Genomic DNA, 22,717 nt, shown 5'->3' with positions numbered 1-22,717 from the left:
TGTACTAATCTTAAATGTATAGCTTGAGGAATTTTTACATTAGCATACATCCATTTTACCACTACCCAGATCAAGATTTAGAAAATTTCCGTCATCACAAAAGATTCCCTGTCCCTTCCTTGTCAATACTATCACCTCCTTGAGGTGAACACTATTATGAATAATGTCCTCACTGATTAATTTTGCCTACTCTTGAACTTATACATGTACTCATCCAATATACAGTCAACCCTCAAAGAACACAGATTGACTGCGCAGGTCCATTATATGCAGATTTTTTTCAATAAATACATACAGTACTATAAATCTATTTTCTTTTCCTTTTGATTTTCTTGATAACATTTTCTTTTCTCCAGTTTACTTTATTGTAAGAATACAATATATAACACATATAACATATAAAATATGTGTTATCTATATTATAGATAAGGATTCTGGTCAACAGTAGGCTATTAATAGTTAAGTTTTTGGGGAGTCAAAAGTTATACATGGATTTCCTATTGAATGGGGGTCAGCGCCCTAACCCCTGAGTTGTTCAAGGGGCAATTAAATACTCTTTTTTATCTGGCCTCTTTCACTCATGTTGTTGCATATAGATGTTCTGTCACATAATTACTGTGGTTGTATTGCACTGTATGTATACACCACCTTTGTCCATTCTACTGTTAATGGAAGTAGGATTATTTTCAGTTTTTGGACATTATAAACAAAGCTATAACCATTCTTGTATTTGTCTTTTGGTGAACAAATGTACTGATCTCTCTTGTGTATAAACCAAGGTGGAATAGCTGAATCACGAGGTAGATGCATGTGTAGTTGCATAGATTCTGCCAAACTGTCATTTCTTTAACCTTGCAGTTCTCAGCATTGGCCACCCCGGAGAATTACCAGTGGAGCTTCACAAAGATATAGAAAGTGAGGCCCCACTCCAGATCTACTGCATCACAACCTGTGGGGATGAGTCCCAGACAACTGCATCTCTGAAAAACTCCACCAGTGACTCATCTGCACAGCCTTGGTAAAGAGCTACCCTGTCCTCCTACAGCCTGGATTTCACCTCTAAGACTCTGTGCACACTGTTCTTTTAAAGTCTACCGAAAACTCTGAGCCACAAGTCCAGCTCTTCAGGCAAGGTCACGTGACTGGCACACGTTCTCCACTCACATTTCATAATGGTTACCACTAAGTCTGTGATGCTGAGCTGTGCGGTTGGTCTTCCCACCATCTACCAAGCATACTTTTTCCATCTCCTTTGTTGTCTGCTTCTTTCTCTCATCTCTTACCATAGATGGACCTCAGATCTGTCCCTAGCTCTTCTCTACTAATTTCTGCTCACTCCTTGTCTTCTCTGCCGACGACTCTCAAATCTATGACCCAGCCCTGGCATTTCTCTTTAGCATCAATCTTGTATTTTAACTGCCTTCTGGATGTTTTCTGAGATTTTCCACAAATATTGTATAATAAGTCTAAAAAATAAGCTCTATTTTATCCCTCCAAGCCAGCTCTGCCTTCTGATTTTCTAGTTTTTAATCCATGCAATCTGATCTGCATCCATCATTGTCACAGTCTTATAGTGTATTTATCTTGTTTTGTCTTTCCCACTCTAAACTCTTGGGGGATAGACACCCCACTTCTCTTTGATCTCCCATCACCTAGCAGAGTATCCAGTCCATCACAGGTCATCAGTAAATATCTGTCAAACACAAATAAATAAATGCTTTATTGCAGCTTTCCCCAAACACAGTTACTTGGAACACAAGTGGCCTCATCTGATGTTAATTGATATTCCATAACCACTCAAGTTTGGCACCTGAATTCCCTCATGGAGAATACAAAGTTCTTAAGTCTGCAAAGGCTCTGGTAAGTCACACAGCAAAAAGCTTGTTTAATGATGAATCACTTGGCAGATTAGCATATATATTTGCTAAGTGAGCTTCAGAACCCAGTTAAGGAAATAACACTTTAAGTCCTCTTAGAATCTTCAGATACCCGGATAAAAGGTAAATACTGTAGGAGTCATGAGTCCAACTCCTCAGTGTCTAAATCTGGCTGCCCAGCCTCTCCTTAGAGGTTTTTGCTCTGTGACACAATCTACATGAGATTTCCATTTTCTTCTTTTTCTTGTTGCCTAGTGGAAAAGGACATTCATCCGTCTGTTCACCTTTATAGGAACAGATACAAGAGCAGTGAGATGTAAAGGAATGTGGAGATGGAGGCCAGGGGAGGTGTCTATGAGGACTCACCCCCGTGGCTTTCTGCTTAGTGTAGGCATATTTGTCCCGAGTCAGTCTTTCAAAACGGTAGGTGGGCGCGAACGTGATTTCTTCCTCCTCTGAAACCAAACAAAGCCCTGGTTTCAGCTTTCATTCCCACATTTCACATCTGGTCAAGTTTCCTTCTCCTCCAGACATAACACCCCCTCCCCACACCGCCCCATGAGGATATTCGGGGAGAAGGGAAGACAGAACGATGGCTGGAAAGGGTCCCGGGGAGGATGTCAGTTCTTACCGAAGTGCAGGAAAACCTTCTGCTCCTTCCTCTCCATGAGCAGCTGGTCGTGGGACAGGAGGTCTGCATACTGCTGCTGCTTGATCTTCTGGATAATGGTTTCTGCCTCCTGGAGCAAGGACATGGCCACTGTGAGACACCCCTCTTCACCAACGTGCTCAGGAGGCACATCATCGCCCGCTGCCCACCGCACCAGACCCCAGAGCCTCGGTGCTGCACCAGCCCACAGCCCCCACCTGGGGTTGCTGGGTTGGTGCTTCTTAGCTCAACCGTTTTTACAGGGAAAATCCTGTAATAGTGAAATATCAACCTGATAACATAAGTTCCTGGTTATTCCAAATTTGCTGAGGGGCATTTTATTTTTTCATACTGTCTTTTAATATCATCTTATTAACACTTCATTAGGTATGTAGGTATGTTTCTATTGCTCTCTTTCTCTCTCTCTGGGAACTGAGCCAGCCTGTTGTAAGGCCATGAAAGGATGTGAAATCCCATCAGGCCTCTGTGATCTGGGCTGGGACCCCAGGGAGTCGGTATGACATCCAGGGGATGTGCTGGCCTTGGAAGCCAGCAGTCCTCTCTCCCGAGATTTGTTACCTCAGCTCTGGCCAATGCGCTTGGTCATCTCCTAGTGAGTGAATGGCTGTGACAGCCCCTTAGGCTGTGAAGGGTCCCTATCCACCCCTCTCTCATCTGCCTGCTCAGTAGGAGGGAGAGAAGAAAAGGGGCCATGAGAAGCACCTTGAGAGGGAGGGAGGGAGTAGTCAGGGAGTCATGATGGGCCCTAAGCCACCCAGTCTCTGCAGAGCCACTGGGGCAGCGGGAGGCGGAGGCGGCTGAGGGATGTGGGAAGGTCCAGGTTCAATTCCAGCTTTGTCAGTGATCTGTAACAGGCCCAAGGCCTTTTCCTTGGCCTGTCTGTGCCCCAGGGCTCTCTCTGCTCTGTAAAAGTAGGTCAATTTCGGCCACCCACCGCTACCCCTCAAAGGATGGCAGCTAGACGCGGATACAACAGGCAGTTGACCAAGGTCTCTGGGCACACGGGCTCGGTTCTGCTCCTAGGTCTGGCTCCTGCCAGGAACACGAAAACAACCTCATCTGGTTCTAGATGTATCCAGTGGCCATGCCTGTCCACCCCTTTCCCTCCCCGAGAGTGCAAGGCTGCATCTGTGCCACATGGCCCTCTGACCACTGCTCACTGGACCAGGGGTGGGCATCCAACTTAGAGAATAGCTTCCCTGGGCTGGACAGTGACCTGTGATTTGGGGAGAAAACAGCTGATCGAGTCAGACTTCAGCTTCTGCTGGCGACCTGGGACTGGCAGGCTGAGGGGTGCAGCCAGCCAATGGGAGGACAGAGGCAGAGTGGTGGTGAGGAGGGGCAGCAGGGACAGGCTTGTGGGAACTAGGCATGAGCACAGGCAACCCATAAAGAAAGGCGGACACTCGGCAATGGGAACAGTTTTGAGTCTCAGAGGTGGAGTAGCTGCCTTGGCCCAGTTCGGTCTATGTGTCTCCATGGTCCTCTGCCCTGTGACAACGCAAGGGAGCCTCTGTCCCATGCAGGCCAGCCCGTCAGACACTGGTCACCCAGGTGGAAGCCCCTCACCGGATGGAAAACTCCCCGCCCAGGTGGGCAGCCCAGCCCCAGGCAGATAGCTTCTCACCCAGATGCGCAGCCCCAGCCCCAGTGGGCAGCTCCTTACCCAGGTGGGCAGCTCCACACGGTAGTTGAGGTCCCCGAGCCAGAAGAGGTGGGTGAAGCGGTGAGTGATGTTAAAGGGACTCAGTTTCTTGTCTCCCAGAGCCAGAAACCGGAGAATGTTTGTATAGTTTTGGTTTCGCCTGATTAAATGACAAAACAGCCATCTTAGCACAGGGCTCCTTACTCCACCATGGTGGGACATCAGAGGGGCAGCGGGGGAACCGAGACTTGAATTTCTGGCTCTGTTGTAGCAGACCACAGGAATCAACGGGAATCAGAATCGTGACTGTTCTAGATGGCTGTCTTCACGACCAACTGGCATTTGTCAGTGCGTCCCAGAGGAGGTTCTCCCCTTTAGAAAGAAGTGGTATTTGGGTGTCTATTCGGTTAATGACACAGGAAATGTCTGCTCTGCCCTTCAGATGAGACTCCTCCACATGGGGGGTCGCTACTGAGCTGCAGTTGCCTCTGAAGAGACCACTGGAAAATCCCTCAAAGGATCCCAGCCGAGGCCTGAGCAGTCGGTTATCAGAGGTGTGAGGTCTGTCTGGGCAAAAACCCCGACACAGGCTCTAAGGAACAAATGCTATTACCTGAGTTTCTTCTCGCTTCCGGAAGTCAAGTGGCTGTTGACAAACCCCAAGGAGGTTCCATTGAACATGAACGACACCCCCACGGCTCCCTTGTTCCCTGAAGAGAGGAAGAAAAAAGTCAGAATGTCAAATAGGCAAACCAGGATATCAAGGTGAAGAAAGAGGGGCGGAAGCAGATGTGGGAAAGTGGAGGAGAAGGAAGAAAGTAAAACATAAGGGGGTAGTGGCGGTGGGGGGAGGATGCGACAGGTGACAGCCTAGGGCAATGGTCAGCAAACTCATTAGTCAACGGAGCCAAATATCAACAGTACAGCGATTGAAATTTCTTTTGAGAGCCAAATTTTTTAAACTTAAACTTCTTCTAACACCACTTCTTCAAAATAGACTCGCCCAGGCCGTGGTATTTTGTGGAAGAGCCACACTCAAGGGGCCAAAGAGCCACATGTGGCTTGCGAGCCGCGGTTTGCCGACCACTGGCCTAGGGGATGAGACTCCGCCAGGGGAGTAAGAAAGCAAGGGGAATGGTTAGCAGCCTTGGGTTCTCGAAGGGCCGAGGGAGGAGGCCGCCAGTGTAACCCATCCTGGCATCTCCCCGGAAGGGGCTCTCGGTCACCACACATGCCACGCAGGCAGGACACGAAAAGCAGCCAGAAGCTGCGGAAAGAAGATTCAGGAGGAGGAGACAGGGCTGGGGTGGGCCGACCTTCCACCCAGCTAACTCCAGGTTCCTGTGAGACCAAAACCCGCAACTAAACCACCTCTTTTTCTATCAGTTTTACTCCCTTCTAGACCAGCAGTTCTCAAAGTGTGTTCCCTGGCCCCGCAGCATCAGCATCACCTGGGAACGTGTGGGAAGTACACATTCTCAGGCCCTGCCCTGGACCTGCTGAATCTGGGGTGGGGCGCAGTGATCTGGGTTTGCCGAGTCCTCTAGGTCAGGGGTGGGTAAACACTGGTCCACCGCCAGCTAAAAATGTTTTTTTACACTTTTAGAGAGTTGGAAAAATCAAAAGAAGAATATTTTGTGACACATTAAAATGATATGAAATTTAAGTTTCAGAATCCATAAACAACATGTCATTGGAACACGGCCACACCTATAGACAGAGTTGAGTAGGTGCAACACAGATTGTGTGACCTGCAGAGCCTAAAATATTCACTATCTGGCCTTTTAGAGAAAGTCTGCCGACCTCTGTTCTAGGTGATTCTGACATGTGAAGTCTGAGAACCTGGTCTGCCCAATACAGCAGCTATGAGCCTACGTACAGAGCCCTTGAAACATGGCTGGTCCAAACTGAGATGGGCCCTGAGTGTCAATGACACATCGGAATTATCAGCCTTGGTAAGAAAAACAGAGTGGAAATTCTAATAATTTTCTTTACTGAATACCTATTGAAATAGCAATCTTTTGAATGTATAAGGCTTGATAAACTTTATTATCAAAGTTGACTTTGGCCCTAGCTGGATAGGCAAACCCAGATCACTGCGCTCCACCCCAGATTCAGCTAGGGCCAAAATTGACTTTGGCTCAGTGGATAGAGCATCGGCCTGTGGACTGAAGGGTCCGGGTTCGATTGTGGTCAAGGGCACATGCCCGGGTTGTGAGCTTGATCCCCAGTAGCGGGCGTGCAGGAGGCAGTTGATCAATGATTCTCTCTCATCATTGATGTTTCTATTTCTCCCTTTCCCTTCCTCTCTGAAATGAATAAAAATAGTTTTAAAAAATTGACTTTGCCTGTTTTCTTTTCTTTAATGTGGCTAAGAGAATATTTAAACCCCCCACATGGCTCCCCTTCTGTCTGGGCTGGACAGCCCTGGGCAAAGCATGGGCTTTGAAAGGGCCTTGGGGATAAGCCGGCACCACCTCCTTGGGAAGGGGCGGGTGGCCCAGCAGAGACCGAACAAGCACTAGAAAGAGGTTCCTGGGCAGCAGAAGGGCCTAGGCTTCACGACAGGGCAGCTACTGAGACAGGAAGGAAGGAGGCACCAGGGGGTGGACCCGGACAGGTGCGGTTTGTCAGCAGAAAATTTGAGAGAGCTTTTCACAATCAATTGCAACAATTCTATTTCCTGTTCTCTCTGGGACTGTCCTATCCTTGACTCCAACCCCCAGAAACCACTGGCCTCGCCCTCACCTCTGCTCTCACCCACGTGGGGCACCTGCCACACATACTCACAGACAGAATCACATAGATAGATTCATGTGTACACTCACTTATACACCCACAGACTCACACTCACACCCTCATGGGGTCCTCTGCTCTTATTCCGATTCTCTGAAGCACCCCAATGAGTCCCACTGGCTCAGAGTCACATCCCACCCGAGTCAGTCTAGATCCAGATTGGGGTCGGCAACCTACACATGTGGCCAACTCGAGCCCACAGCCTGTTATGAATAAAGTTTTACAGAACAGCTCCTCCCATTCATTTCATGCATCTGTGTTTGCTTTTGTGTGACAGCAACAGGGAGTAACATATGGCTCACAAAGCCTCAAGTATTTATTCTCTGGTCCTTCACAGTAAATGTGTTGACCCCCTCCTAGGTCCCTGACACTCAAGGTGGGGCCTTTGGACCAGCACTGACACTACCTGGTTGGAAACACAGGATTCGGGCCCCACCTGACCTGCCGAGTCAGAGCCTGCATGTCAGCCAGATCCCTGGAGTGCTGGTGTCGACCAGATAAGTTTCAGCTGGGGGACCAACCACCCTGGTTTGCCCAGGACCAGGGGATCTCAGGATCTGAGACTCTGTTTTTAATCTGGGGACGTCCCAGTGGAGCCGAACAGGATGGGTGGGCATGTCGGCAGGATCCTGCTATGAATAGGTGGCCCTCTCTGCTCACCCAGAGTGTTGGCGATGCCCGTCTTCACATTGTCGGTGCAGATGTGGCTGATCCGGTTCTCATGCTCGGGCTTGGCCAGCACCACAATGCGAATGTTCCAGAGGGTGTGGATGGCGATCTGGTGGGGAGGACAACGTTGTGACCCTTGGCCAGGGCGTACTGCCTGACCCCGGAGCAAGAGATTCACACCTAGTCCTCACCTCCCAGGTGTGGAGTTCCCTGTCTGTAACCCCTAAACTTTGGGGGACTCCTAGGGATGTCCCACAGGTGACACAAAGTATCTTAAAGATGAGAGCTGGGACTGACGAAGTTTCAATGAAGTAAAGCACAGGTAGGGCAGAGGGAGGACCCTGTCACTTTCAGCAACATCCATGGGCCCCATCAATTTCTGAATACAGGTTCCCTTCTCTGGCCCTGGAAGGTAGGGGAGAACCACTGAGTACCCGGGCAACTTCGGAAGTTGAGAGTTGAGATGCTGAGCCCACCATTGCCTCTAAGATGTCCTGGCTGGCCTTGCAAAGCCCGCTCCCCTGGAGTCCCAGCTGGGGCCGTGGCCAGCTGCTCACCGTTTTAAAAGTAATGCTGGTGATTTCTTGCAGGGAGTTTTTGAGTATCTCTAGCCACTCCTTCTCCCCCAGGGGGTCCTCCTGGGTGCCAATCACGTAGATGTCATGGGGGATGTAATCAGCAGAGTCATCCCGCGTCTTCCCCTGCCCCTTGGAGAGAAACCAGGACGTGATCTTCTTGGGAGGGGGGGCGTTACCTTCAACAGCAAAACCCAACACCAAGTGAGTCACAGGTACAACAGAAGAATTCAAACAGAGGTGGGGGAAGGATTGGGGTGGGGGAGTCACACAGACATGAAAACCATTCAGGCCACCCAACAAAATACCTTAGATGGAGAACTAGGTACTATTATCCCCAGTTACATTTCCTTATAAAGATAATGTGAAGTTTCAAAGACTAGAAACATAGAAGATTCCACATGGTGTCTTGAACTAGTTGCATATGAGGTCAAACACCAGCTGGTCTTTGAAGCCACATTGGAAACTGAGACACAGTCCCCGAGGAATATACATTCTGGGAACTGAGACAGTCCTTGAGGAATATACATTCTGTTGTCAAGACGACCCCATAGGCTGACAGGTTTGGGATGGGGCTTCTAGCCCACGGTTGGGAGACAACAATGGCTTCCTTGCAAAAGAGAGATCTCAGCCAAGGTCTGGTGTGAGGGTGTTAGCCAGAGAATCAGGAGGAGTGTGTAGACCCCCCTTCACTCCCTCCTTTCCCGATGCTGCTGGGCGACTATACGCTGCGTCGGGACGGGGTGGGCCTGACTCTGCTCCGGACCAGGTTGGAGAGATAGACACCCAGTTAAGTTAGAATTTCAGATAAAGAACAGATAGTCTTCAGAATAAGTATATCCCATGCAATATCTGTTTGTCTGAAATTCAAATTTAATTGGGCATCCTATATCTACTTATTTTTCATTTTGAGCTGAATACTCACACTAAATATATTAATTAGCATAATTTACAGCTAGTATATGAATATATATTAGTATATAAGTATGTAGTACATATCTAGTATATATCTAGTATTTATTTCTAGCTGCATAGTTATACTAAATATTTAGTAAAATTTACATTCAGCATATAATATTTATATATTTGGTATGTAATATATATTTACATATAAAAATATAATATATACATTTAGTGTAATATATAGTTAGTATATATAGGGTGTCCCAAAAAATGTATACATACTATGTCTGTAGATTCTATTACATTTTAAAAATGAAATGTATTTTAATAAATACTGCCTTTATAATTATTCCAAGTGTGTATACATTTTTTCTGGGACACCTTGTATGTATGCATTTCTAGGTAAACACCTATACCAAAAATTATTTGTTATTTACATGAAATTCAAATTTAATTGGGCATCATCTCTCTCTTCTCTCGCTGTCTCTCTCTCTGTCTCTGGCAATGCTACTCAAGGAAGTTCTTTCTTTCTTTGGGTCCGGGGCCCCTTGTCGTGCTGCCCAAGACTGGCAGGTGCCCAAGAGCCCCTTCACCTAGACATGCAGATTCTTCACCTAATATTCTCCAACTTAGACACACAATGTAACCCTCTGCAGTGGCTCTTGGGGTATGAGTCCCAGGACTCGCCCCCTTACCTATCGTCTTAGGAAATGCTAGAATTCCCTAGAAGGGAGGCTGCGCAGGTGGGCTGGGGTGGGGGAAACAGGTTTTCCCCTTTTGAAGATGCCGGATGCAGGAAGTAGAACCCAAGGGGAGGCCACAGGAGGGAGGGGAGGCAGCTGTACCTACCCATGTTCCAGGTGCCAATGAAGATGGTGATCATGTCAGGCTCAGGCTGCTCTGAGTGCTTGTTCTTCATCTGCTGCAGGAGCTGGCAGAAGCCTTCTCTCTTCTAGGGATTGAAGGGCAGACAGACTCAGAAAGGCCTCTGCACCCGCGCATTACACTCTCAAAGTGCTTGGCCAGCTCAGGAAAACTGAGAGGCACACAAATCAGTCCACACTTCCAGGAGGGCAATGGGGAAATGGGTCCCAAGACTAAGAAAGTTTCTGTTCTGTGACCCAGCTGCGCCACGGCAGGGACCAGACTCCAGGAGAATATTCAGCAACTGGACAAGGGCCCCACCATGTCGAGGAACTACAGTAAGCGTTTCAATATGGAAAAAATGAGAAACAACCTTAATGTCCAATCTTAGGAAAGGAATTCATAATGGTATTATGGGTCCTCCATACACTAGAATACTATAGGGTTCAAAAATTGTGGTGTAGAAATACTTTATCAATAAAGATAGGTGGGCAAATATATTGTTATGTATAAAAAGCCTGTTGACAAAACAGCATGAATAGCATCATTATATTTTTAAAAAATATATTTTATTGATTTCAGAGAAGAAGGGAGAGGGAGAGAGAGATAGAAACATCAATGATGAAAGAGAACCATTCATTGGCTGCCTCCTGCACGCTCCTTACTGGGGGTTGAGCCCGCAATCCGGGCATGTGCCCTGGTCCGGAATCAAACCTGGGACCCTTCAGTCCATAGGCCGATGCTCTATCCATTGAGCTAAACCAGCTAGGGCAGCATCATTACATTTTTTTTTTTTTTAAAGATTTGTCAATTTTGTTGGTCTTTTTTTTTTTTTTTAATATATTTTATTGATATTTCACAGAGAGGAAGGAAGAGGGATAGAGAGCTAGAAACATCGATGAGAGAGAAACATCGATCAGCTGCCTCCTGCACACCTCCCACTGAGGATGTGCCCGCAACCAAGGCACATGCCCTTGACCGGAATCGAACCCGGGAGCTTTCAGTCCGCAGGCCGACGCTCTATCCACTGAGCCAAACCGGTTTTGGCAGCATCATTACATTTTTATAAAAAAACACAAAACCCATCCTGAAAGATATTGTACAAGGTTTACTAGTGGTAGACAGGTGTTTCTATTTTAATTTTTTTTGCTTATTTGTAACTTTTCCACTAATGAGACTAGATGACTTGTGTAACGAAAGACAATTTAAAGTAAAGAAACTAATTGAATACAACACAGGAAGGCTGTCAGAGCATACAACACAGGAAGGCTGTCAGAGCCTCCTTAGTAGTCTTTATTTTGTTTTCCCGGAAACCTGCCTTAGTTTGGGATGACTCAAAATTTGGAGCCTCAGTTTACTGCTATGTCTCAACCCTCTGAGCTTGCAGCATTGGGTAGCACTGGTTTTGGGACCCATGTTCCTGTGCCCAGAACGATGCCCAGCCAGACCTTCCATCATCTGTCTGGCCCCCACTTCCTTGTTTCCCCTTCCCTATCATTCCTCATAGTCCTCCCCACCCTCTCAGCCATTTCTGGGCACCCTCAAATCTGCCCCCCACCCCTCACTGGCTTTCCACCAGCCCGACCCTGCCATGTCACCCAGAGGGCACTTGGTGGGGGCCGTCCCTGTGAACCTGTACTGGGAGCCCTTATCCCTGAGCCTTACCACAGTGCCAACATGTGGTCAGCTGACACCGGATGCCCTAGGAGCCCACTGTGTCCTGCCTCATAAGGTAAGATTACAATGGTGGGTTTCAGCCCCTGGTTGGCATGTCAGAGGTGAGATTAGGTCACAGAGAACCCTGCCCATGCGATGTCCAAATTCCCCGAGTATTCCCATTGGCCCACATTACCTCTCACTCCAGGAGCCAGTCCTAACAGGCACCTTGTTCCTGCAGATTGGGGCCGTGTGCAGAAATGGAGAGGCCACTGGTTGGGACTCAAGTTTAAATGTGGGGTGACCCAGAACACTTCCTAGTGCAGCCCAGAGAAGCTGATGGCCTCCCAATGGGGCTGGGTAAACACAGAAATAAAAGATGCATCCTCTTGGGCAGACAGCATGGAGGAGGGGAAAGATGATGGGGCTGTCACTGCTCAAATACCAGCTGGGCTCACCTTGCCCAAGTGGGAAATGGGTTGTGAGAACTGAGTGAGCTCTTGGTATGAACTTCCAGGCACAGAGCCAGTCTTGGAAAACATTCCCCTCTTGGCTGTCTTAGTAATCATCACTTACTTTGGAATCAGCAAAAACATATTCCTTCCGCAGGGTCTTCTCCTTCTCTGTTTCCACCAAAATCACCAACTTGTTCAGAAACTTCTGAGACTTGATGAGCTGCAGGACTTAAGAGTATTGCAAGTTCACTTATTCATTCACCTACTCATCACCCAATATGTACAGAGTGTCCACTACATTCTGGCATCTGACCATCCACAACCCTGACTCTTCCATCCTCAGGCAGAGCACCAAATTTGTGCCTAATTTCTCAGATCCCTTTGTTCCTGGCTGCTCTTCCAGGGAGAAGCTCATGCTTAGAAAGAGTGGCAAGCAAGAGGTGGCATGGTCAGAGCAGAGAGAGCGTGACTATCGTCTTCTCATCTTCCTCCCTTTTCCCCTTTTCTTTATTTCTTTCTACTCCTCCCTATCTCCTTTCCTACTTTTGCTTTGCTTTTAATTTATAGCTAAATTAAATGTTTTTATTTCTATCAATGATTAAAAGACTCAAGTTGTTTTATAAGATTTGTACATATAATAGTACCCCTCAATCCCACCTCCCTCCAATGTTCTGCTTCCTAGAAATAACCACTTTTAATTCTCTTAATGGATTCTTTTGGAATTTTACTCCATCTCTAAATAACATGTGTATATTGATACTTCCTGGTGTTTCAGGTTTAAATATTTCCTTTGCATATTGACTTTGCATTATGGAAGATGACGGTTTAGCTCTCTTTCACACATACAGCCTGTCCCTCCTCTCGCCATCTTCCTCCCCCTACCAATTCATAATGCCGGTGCCCCCCATCATCTTTCCAAGAATTATATCATAATTTTGGCTGGGTAACTAGTCAGGGTTTTGTATTATGACTATGAAAATGCTACTGACAGACAAGTCCTGATTGTTTCTCTACACAGCTTTTTGTTTTTCCTGGAATTAATGATTGCCATGTTTTTTCATTGGTCCTAACTTTGTACCTCTCTTTTCCACATGATCAAGTGCTTTTGTCAATTTTATCATCCTGGGGGAGCCTCTGGGCCTTCTCTTCCCTGAATAGGTGACCTCTAGACACATAGCCATTACTTTAGGGCCTTCCTTATTCATCATCTAAGAACCCATTCACCTGTCTTTCTTGTATTACATCCCATTTTTTTGGATCTCATGTCTTCCTCTTTCTCGGTTTATGCCCTCATTTTGGTAGAACATCTCTAGTAGCTTCCCAAGAAAGGGGATAGGTGATAAATGTTTGGAGGCCTGAAAACTTTACCCTCACGCTTCACTAACAGAACCCTAAGTCTGAAATAATTTTCCTCAGACCCTGGAGACCTTGTCTCATCATCTCTAGATTATAGCATTGCTGCTGAGCAACTCAGTGTTGTTCTGACCTGCCTGCGTGCATGAGTTCACACAGCAGGCCTGACTGCTATCCTTGGAAAGCCTGCTTTCTAGGTGGCCCTGGGTTGGCATCTGGAACTTGGATTTGGGGAGGGCTCCCAGCATTTGCTGAACTGCTAAGAGCAGCTCACAGTGCTTAAATGGTACGAACAACATAGTTTAGCCTGAACCCCTGCTCTCCTCCTGCGAGTCTGAAATTTGGGTAAGTGCCAGGCAGAGAGCGTCTACATGACCTGCCCCAGTAAAAGTCCTGGACCCTGAATCTCTTATGAGTTTCCCTGGCATACAGCTCTTCACATGTGTGTTCACACCTCATTGCTGGAGGAATTGTGTGTCCCATGGGGCTGCACCAGGAGCAGACACCTGAGAATCACTGAACCTGGAGGTGACCTTGGGGACCCCAAACACAGTCTGTAATTCTATCTTCTGTGTTAAAGTTTTTAGGATCTTTTCTTTGCATGCAGTGTTGAAGCATTCCCAGTGTTGTGTGTGTATCAGGGTAGAACAATTTTCCTCTGTTGTCCTGGGCACTTGATGGACCATATTCCATCTGGAAACTGGTCTTGTTCAGTACTGAGATTTTTCTTAAATTATTTCTTTAATAAATGTCCTCACTCTGTTTCCATTTTCTCTTATTGACACTTATTATTTTGATAGTGAACCTCCTAACTGGTCTTCTAATTTTAAAAAATCTCTTCTATTATTCCCTCACTTTGTCCATTTGCTCTACCTTCTGGGAGCTTTCCTCAATTTTATCTTTCCACCTTTCCTTCAAGTTTTTATTTTTTTAAAATATGTTTTTATTGATTTTAGAGAGAGCGAGGGAGAAAGAGAGAAAAAAACATCAATGAGCCTCCTGCATGCCCCATACTGGGGATCAAGCCCGAAATCCAGTTAAAATCAAGCCACACCACCAGTTACAAAAGCCACCTAAATACACAGCCACATGAACTGTGGTATTTCACTGGTCTAGAACTCACTCATTCATTCACTCAGTATACATCTACTGATCACCTACTCTGTGCCAAACACTATTCTAAACTGGTGGTAAATATGTCAGTGCCCACAAGACAATATCTCCAGCCCTGACTTTGGCATTCAAGGCCCTGCCCCACATCTGGGACCCTATTTCCTACTGCTCCTCTCTTTAGGGCCACAAGTAACATGTAATTCCCCTAATGTCCTGCTCTATTCCTTGCACATGCCAACGTTTTAGTCCAAGAGTCCTCCCTGCCTCATGCTTAGTGAACTAATTCTTCAAAGCCCAGACAGATCTATCTCTGTGGTATGAAGCCTCCTTGCACCACCCAACAGCTGGGCTAATCAATCCACCTGCCAGGCTAATCTTGCCTCTGACATACATTCTAATACAGTCTCACATGTCAGCTTCCACCTTTAAATTGCTAATTCTTTGAGGGAAAGTCTATAAGTCAGAGCTGGCCTATGGCAGATGTTAAAAAAAAAAAAAAAAGTCTTTGAATTAAGCTGACAAGAGTTCACAGCACTTTTCAGAATCCTGGGAGCTGTTTCTTTCAACCCAGAAACCTCAAGTTTTTTTTTTAGAACAATCAGGCACTCTTTGATAATCTCTTCACTCATGTTAGGTTTCTCCTTCCTCTTCTCAGAGTTGGGACCTCCCTTTCAGTTTTAACTCACTCTCTGTGACAGTTAAGAGGAAAGTATGGCTTTAAGCTGATCACTTTCAACACAGTCCTCTCCTACTCAAACCCTCAGTAAATCCCCATCTCTCCTGCCCAACTTGGCAGTGGACAGAGTGGTCCTGCCCAACACTGTGATCTCAACTCTGCGTGAGTATGATGGCCTGTCACGCTCTTGTCTAAGGACTTTATTCCTGATCCATCTTCGCTGCTCTATTCTGCCTTCCTCACAACTACCCTGGATGTTTTCCTTCGCAGCACTTAATCAATAGCTGAAATCATTGTGTTGATATACAGGATGGGCAAAAATAGATTTACACTTGTGAGTATGCAAAATAGAGTTTAATTTTGTATTATTATTGTTCATTAATTATTGTATTATTTTCGATATGAACAACTGTAAACCTACTTTGCCCCGCCCTGTATTTTGAATATTTATGGTCACTCAGCACTCTGGAATGTAAATTCCGTGCTGTAGAGGCCTTGGATCCCCAGTGCTTAGCCCACAGTAACTTGCCCATAAGTATCTGGTATGTGAACATTTCCCATTTTGCTGATGAGTTTACTTGATGGTGTAAAGCCTCGGGTGCTGCGAGTGGCTCCTACATGCTAGACTCTTTTGTAAGGAGCCTTACATGCAGATTACTCAGTTAATCCTTATCAACCTATTTTACAGATGAAGAATCTGAAGTCCAGTGCAGTTAAGTTGTCCAGGGTCATACAGCTGCTAAGAGGCGGAGCTGGGATGTGAATTTGAACAGTTTGATTTCAGAGCCCATGCACCTGAAACTGTCTATCAGTGTCTGTTACACTGAAGATGCTGCCTGATTCGGGCCAGAGCCCTTACACATGCAGGGCCCTGGACCAGGCCTCGGGAGGTGACTGTATGGGTCAACCTGGCCCCCACTGGGGAGGAATGCATCACAGAGCTGCCACATTTCCCCAGGATTCAGAGGAAGGATGTGGAATGGACAGGGAAGGTCTCAGAAAGGAGCGGACCTGAGAGGTGGGTCCTAGAGCTGGGTGGGGGTTTCCACAGGCAGGGTGGGGCAGAGGGTATCCTAGCATAGGGGTGGCATGTGCCTGGCAGGACGTGCATCCCCAGCTGCCTGCTGCTGACCAGTCATCAGTAAGAGCACTAACAGATAACAGCATTATGGGTGTGAGGGTCTTACTTTTCTTGTGGCTGTAGAACTTGTCCTCAGAACCATCCTTGGACTTCTTAATGATCAGTTTCCCAGTCTCAACATCGACTTTGAGCTGCAACTTCTGAGGAAGCGCCAGAGACTCTGACTTCACCTTTGAAGAGGAGGAGAAGAGAAAGGAGGGTTAAGGGGTGGGGAAGAAGATGGGGGAGAGATATAGGTCCTCCCTTCTCTGTCCAGGCTTTCACAAGCTCCTCATCGACATGGCTGGGTAGCCCTTGGCCAGTTCAGCCTTGGTGTCCCATATTGGGCCGCCTGGTTTCTATTTCTAAGCCTCCCTTGCCCAGGGCCACACACCCAGGTTTCCACTGGCAGCTCCCAAGAATTGCTAAAATGTGGCAAGGAGCCCAGCCAGTCTGCTGTGTGCACATTAGTTCTTCTACTAACAGGTTTGGTGGAGGAAACAGATGGACTACTGGAAAATTATTCATTCACTGCCTTGTCTGACAACACTCATTAATTTGATGTCGTCTACTTCCAGGAAGGATTTTACTAATAGATTTAAGCTACTGAACCTTGTTACAACTAATAATTGAACATTGATTGATAATAATTAGGAAAAATACAATTGCCATGCTCAGAAGATAGAATTATCATCAGGACTAGAAAGGATGTTGAGGGGAGGGACATCTTGGGACCTTTCAATCTGTGCTTCTGAATATGGGACCAGGGCTGCAATGGATGCATCAGAATCTTGGGATAATTAAGAAAAACAAATTTCTGGGCTGGAGCCTGGGGATTTTAACTCACTCACTCCAGGGGAAATCATGGGACATACATTCCCCCCCCTCTAATTCTCCCTTAAGGCACTATGCAGCCAGTTTGAAAGTCCCATTTGATGTCACTCACTAGTTCTGTTGAGAAGGACAAAGTTTAAGTCATCTTGGGCCAAGAGGCTCTTTCCTGAGGAGTCTCCCCATGAAGGAGGTTCCACAGATTCATATGAACACCCATTCTATGCTGAAACATCTTCACAGGTGGCTCCACTGACCGCTAATCTCAGTTGCTGGGCTCCTTGACCTTGTACAGGTGAGCTCAAAGCCCTCCTTCCACAGGGAAGAGAATGTCCCTCAGCCTCCAACTGCAAAGCACAAGGGCACAACCACTTACCTCAAAGGTGACTGGAGGGATGAGAGAACGCCGGTGGGGAGATTCGGGTCCCTCATGTAGCAAGGCCTTGACCTGTGGGCATAAATGTACAAAGCCACTGAGGCTGGGAGGCCAAGAGAAGGCAGCATCTTTGGGGCAGTCAAAGGGAGCACAGTCTGCATTCTCTGAGCAAAGAGGGGACCAAAGAGATTTCAAGAGAAGCTGTAGGACCCCCCAAGTACCTTATCTTCAATAGAGGACAGTAGACTTGTCAGTTGGCTGAGCTTGGTCACCATGTTGATCGGATTGGCCTCACCAGGCACCTGGGAGATGAGGAAACAAGCAAAGAAGGACACAGTCACAGAGGACCTGTCATTGAGAGGTGTAACACTCAGCACTTTCCAGGCCTCATCTCATTTCATCCCCCTAATACCCCAGGAGTACTATTATTATCCCCCTTGGCAGATGAATAAATCAAGGATATTCCCAATCACCTCAAATGTAGCATGGCCAAAAAATAAGTCATTTTTTCTTCCCTCTAAATCTGCTTCTTCCCAGAGTTTCGCACCTCATCCACTCATTTGCTTAAACAAAACTCTAGGATTGGCTTTGACTATTACCTTCCTCTTCCTACATCTACTGCATCACTGCTCCTGCTCTACTCCCAAAATAGAGCCACCCCACTGCTGAAAGTCCTAGACTAGCTGTTTCCCACCACAGGGAAACTGCTTACCCTGCCCTCAAAGACCATATGATCTAACCCTCCATGCCCAGCCACTCTCAGCCTCGCTTCTGATCTGCCCATGGCCTGGAGCTACACTTTCTGAGGAATCCCCAGAGACATGGATTCATCTGGGAAGGCCATCCCCTATCACTCAGGTCTCAGATCCACAAAGAGGGCTTCCCTGACCACGCTAAAGTAGCCAGCCACAGTCATCTCTATCAAATCACCCTGCTTTGCTGCATATCAATCACCACAATCATTTATTTGTTCACTGTTTTCCCTGTTCTCATGGTTCCGTGAGAATTGGGACCATGAGTGCTCTGTTCGGTGCTGCAACTGCGGGGCTTGGAACAGTGCCTGCCCAGGGAAGATGCTCAGTACAATTGTTCAAGGCATACTTGAAGCCCAGAGAGCTGAAGTTACTTGTCGGAAGTCGCACAGCTAGTGAAATGGCACAGCAGGACTTGAATCCTATTGGCCTGGCACCAAATCCACAGTCTCAAGCATTTTTTCCCAGAACAAACTTTTCTAAAGCATCTATTCTGTGCCAGACACACTGCCAGTGCTGGAGGTATAGAATTAATAAGACATCCCTGCCCTCCAGAAGTAGAATGAGTGTCAGACACATGCATGATTAACTTGAATACCAAGCAGAACAGAACCAGGGTTATCTCCAACCAAGTGATGCCTTTTGACCCCACCCAGGCTATTCTTACTTTTGACCTCAATTTCCCACCCAGCCACCATATATACTACTTCTGCCATCAGTAATCAACCATCACTCCATCACCACCATCTGAAGCATCACCATCCCTCCCCTCCCCACCATGACCACTGTCATCTCCATCAGCACCATCACAACCACCTCCAACCACTAGCCACACTCCCACCACAACTATCACCATCATCATCACACCTACCAACACTTTCTCTGACTGCTTTGGTCAATAGATGAGACAGTTCAGGATCCCCTTGTTTAAGGGTTTTCTCATAAAGGATTGAAAAGATAACAGATTTTAACCCCCTTATTCACCCTCTTGAACACTTGGAATTACCTGCTTGCTCCCTGGGACAGTCACCTGGCTGTCATTTTTTCTTCCCTCTAAATAGCAATTTTTTGGCTGGTGTTTTTCACTCTCTCTTGCTGAATCTGTTTTTTGGAGCAGACTTGGCAAAAACTCACAGACTATAAATGAAGTTCCTGACAAACTGGGGGTGAGTTCTTGGACCGGAAGGTGTGAGAACAATGCTGGAGCTTTGTCCATAGGTCTGAGTCTTATTCAGTGGAACGCACAGGAGGATCCAATGAGTTCTTACACTATATCCATCTTAATTTGAACATATTCACTCATCTAATCTGCATGTATATTTATTCTTATAATCCTTGTTATGCAGATGGGGAAGTTGAGTCAAAGTGATGAGTCATCTTGTCCAAGGTCACACAGCTAGCGTACCCCGGAGATCTGAATGCAGATCTAACCCAGTGGTTCTCAGCTGGTGGCGATTTTGCCCCCCAGGGGACATTTGATAAGTCTGGAGACATTGGGGTTGTCAGCAACTAGGGTATGCTAATGGTGTCTAGTGGGTAGAGGCTAGGATGTGTTAACAACCAATAATGCCACAGCATAGTCCCCCACAACAAAGAATGATCCAGCCAAAATGTCACTAGCCTGGGTGTTGAGGACATAATTCACAGCTCTGCCTAGAAGTGGGTGAATTGGTCTGAGTGGCACCTGTGGGTTTACATAAACTGACGAGTTATTTCACTTTGCTTTTCAGTTGACTTTTCAAAGGAGGATGTGGGCTCCAAGGTCAGTGACTCTTCTTTCTCACATAGGGCAGACTCCTGTCTTTCTTCACCCTTCAGGCCAGCAGTCATTTTAATAATGTTACATTTTGTACCCCCCAGCAGCTCTCAAATAAATTCCACACAGGGGTCCAGGTGTCTTGCCCACCTAAAAGCAAGGGTCTAATGTTGTTAAGAGTCCAGCACATTCAGATGGCTCACACGTGCAATTTCCCTTAGTGCTTTGTGGGTGTAAATCTTTCTGGTCCAATTTCCACAACATACTGTACATACTGTTCCACCATTTACTTTTTTTTTCTTTTCACCCTATAGTATGTCTTGGAGATCTTTCCACGTCATTGCATCCACCATAGAAAATTCTGCACCATAGTTTAACAACTCTACATTTGTGTGGTTTCCAATGTTTTTGCTTTTAGAGACAAAGCCACAATAAACATCTTTGTCAACATCTCTTTGTCCCTAAGATAACCGTCTACATATAGAACTGCTTGCTTGTAGGAGGCGTGCATTTAACATTTTCTTGCTGCTGCGGCCCAGGGCAGACCACCCATCAATATCACTGTACGTGGCCTAATGATTATCTCCAACTGCGTCACCTGAGAGGCAGCAGGAGCCGAAGGAGCCCTACTCTCCTTTGTGCCCCGAAAGTAGGAGATAACTCTCCCTGGAGGGACAGGTGCCCTCCCTGCTCCTGAGGCCTGAGACAAAACCTTATCACATCTGGGAATCCGGAATGAGAGAGCTGTGTAAACAAGCCTATCTCGCCTGAGCCCAAGCCCTGCTTACATTCCTTTTAATGAGCAGTGACTTTCTCTGTCTGGTCAGTTTCTCACAAATGTGTTTTTCTAAAAACTATAAAAAGGTGCCTGGTTCAATCATTTCTTTGAGCCTCATTTTATAATCTGAGCATCACACTGTGGCTTTCCTGCATGCATGTGTCAAATTGTTTTTCTCTCCTGTTAATCTAGTCTTGTGTAAATTGTATTATTTTATTACTAGTCCAGCTGTTAAAAACTAAAGAAGGGTAGAAGGGAGTGAATGCTCTCCCTTCCCTAATAATGCAAATGGCCAAATAGTCTTTCAGAAAATCCATTTCCATTCCAGCAGTGCGGACAGGTGAGCCCTTGTGAGTTCCTGTCCCCACACAGCCAAACCCTGACTTCACCAATCAGCTCTTTGCTTATCTGATATGCAAAGTACACACGTTCTTGTTTTGAATGTCATTTTCTGGTTACTAACGAGGTCAAACATCTTTTCATGTGTATGTTGGCCATTCCAAGTTCTTCAGTAAAACAGTCTTCTTTATATCCTTTCCCCATTTTAAAAAGTGGGTTGTTTTGACTGAATTATTTGTAGACTTAAAAAAAACATACATGTTAATCCTTTGTCTCTTATCTTGGTTGCAAGTACTTTCTCTGAGATATTAGTTTCCTTTCTTTTAATTCTGAAGATGACACCTCTTGTCACACAAATCTTTGCTCAAAGGACACTTGGTCTTGGCCCCCTGCTAGGCCGTGACTGTGGCGGGAGGGAGGTGCATGCATTCCTTGCTCTTCCTGGGGCAAAGGCAGCATCAAGAATTTAGGCACCTCGTGTGTTTATTTCGGTTTCTGAAGAAAATGTTGGGAAGAGGCCCTGCCACCTTAGGTAGCACTAATAAGTACTTTTGCTGATGGATGCATAATTTAAAATCTTATTTCTCAAATCAAAATCAGGCAGTGGAAAATGCCTTATGGAGGTGGGGTGGGGGGGATGGGCAGAGTTCTGTGGCTCTCACCCTTCACCCACAGCATAATCTGACAGTCCAGCCATCTGGACTCTGGCAACCTCGATAACCCACCCCCAACCCCAGTTTATCAAACTCATCTTTCCAACCCGCAAACCCTTACCTGAGGCCGTGGACGGAGGCCCGGGGAGAGCTGCTGGTCAAACAACCTCTGCAGAGACTCCAGGGAGGGAAGGGTCCGGATGACTTCTCTGGGGGCAGGGGACAAGGTGAAGGTCAAGGATTAATGAGGACTCCGGCTGAGGCAACCCTAGCTCCATCTGAGCCCCGTCTGGTGAAGGCAAGAATCCTTCCCAGAAGATCAAGCCCCTGCGAAGATGCAGGCCTGCCCATCCCCCAGACCTCCACTCCTTTCCATCCCACACCCCAGACCAAACTGAAGTTGTGATTTATAGACCTGATTTACCTCTGCTTAGTCATACAAGGCCTGTAGAAAATTTTGATCTAGAATCTCAAAACTACTTTGAAATCACTTAGTAACCCATGGTTCCAACATTTGCTGTTAATAAGAATTTCTCTCTCTCTCTCTCTCTCTCTCTTTCTCTCTCTCTCACACACACACACATACACACACACACACACACACACACACAAAATCATACACATATACCTATGTTAAAAATGCAAATTTCTGGGTCCCAATCTGATTTGGTCCAGAATCTGCATTTTAAATATGTGCCCCAGGGCATCCTGTGCTGGCAATCTGTGCTTCCTGGTTCAAGTCCCCTCCTCCAAGCTCAGATGGACACCCAGAGAGGTTTTCCTTGGCCTGATCCTTGAGGAGCCAATACTAGGGCTTTATGGATTTTTCCTTCCCTTCTCATCTTTTTCATGTGTTTAAG

General features: G+C 46.5%; 1 protein-coding gene across 2 annotated transcripts in view; it reads right to left on the bottom strand.

Annotated features, from left to right (window-relative positions):
• Positions 1-22,717, bottom strand: part of INPP5D (inositol polyphosphate-5-phosphatase D) — a 97,710-nt gene that overhangs the window by 21,400 nt on the left and 53,593 nt on the right. For both annotated transcript variants that reach the window (XM_080667809.1, XM_080667810.1), the window contains exons 6-17: positions 21,979-22,066; positions 17,801-17,881; positions 17,580-17,651; positions 16,440-16,563; positions 12,232-12,338; positions 9,985-10,087; positions 8,215-8,411; positions 7,649-7,766; positions 4,806-4,902; positions 4,214-4,352; positions 2,509-2,617; positions 2,244-2,332 (exon numbers count right to left, since the gene is read on the bottom strand). In XM_080667809.1, coding sequence (XP_080523935.1) covers positions 2,244-2,332; positions 2,509-2,617; positions 4,214-4,352; positions 4,806-4,902; positions 7,649-7,766; positions 8,215-8,411; positions 9,985-10,087; positions 12,232-12,338; positions 16,440-16,563; positions 17,580-17,651; positions 17,801-17,881; positions 21,979-22,066 — 1,324 coding nt within the window. The remainder of the gene's footprint in view (positions 1-2,243; positions 2,333-2,508; positions 2,618-4,213; positions 4,353-4,805; positions 4,903-7,648; positions 7,767-8,214; positions 8,412-9,984; positions 10,088-12,231; positions 12,339-16,439; positions 16,564-17,579; positions 17,652-17,800; positions 17,882-21,978; positions 22,067-22,717) is intronic.

Source organism: Plecotus auritus, assembly GCF_963455305.1.
Source record: "Plecotus auritus genome assembly, chromosome: 5".
Taxonomy (NCBI): domain Eukaryota; kingdom Metazoa; phylum Chordata; class Mammalia; order Chiroptera; family Vespertilionidae; genus Plecotus; species Plecotus auritus.
The sequence above is the reverse complement of the archived record's forward strand: the minus strand, read 5'-3'. Positions and strand labels throughout refer to the sequence as shown.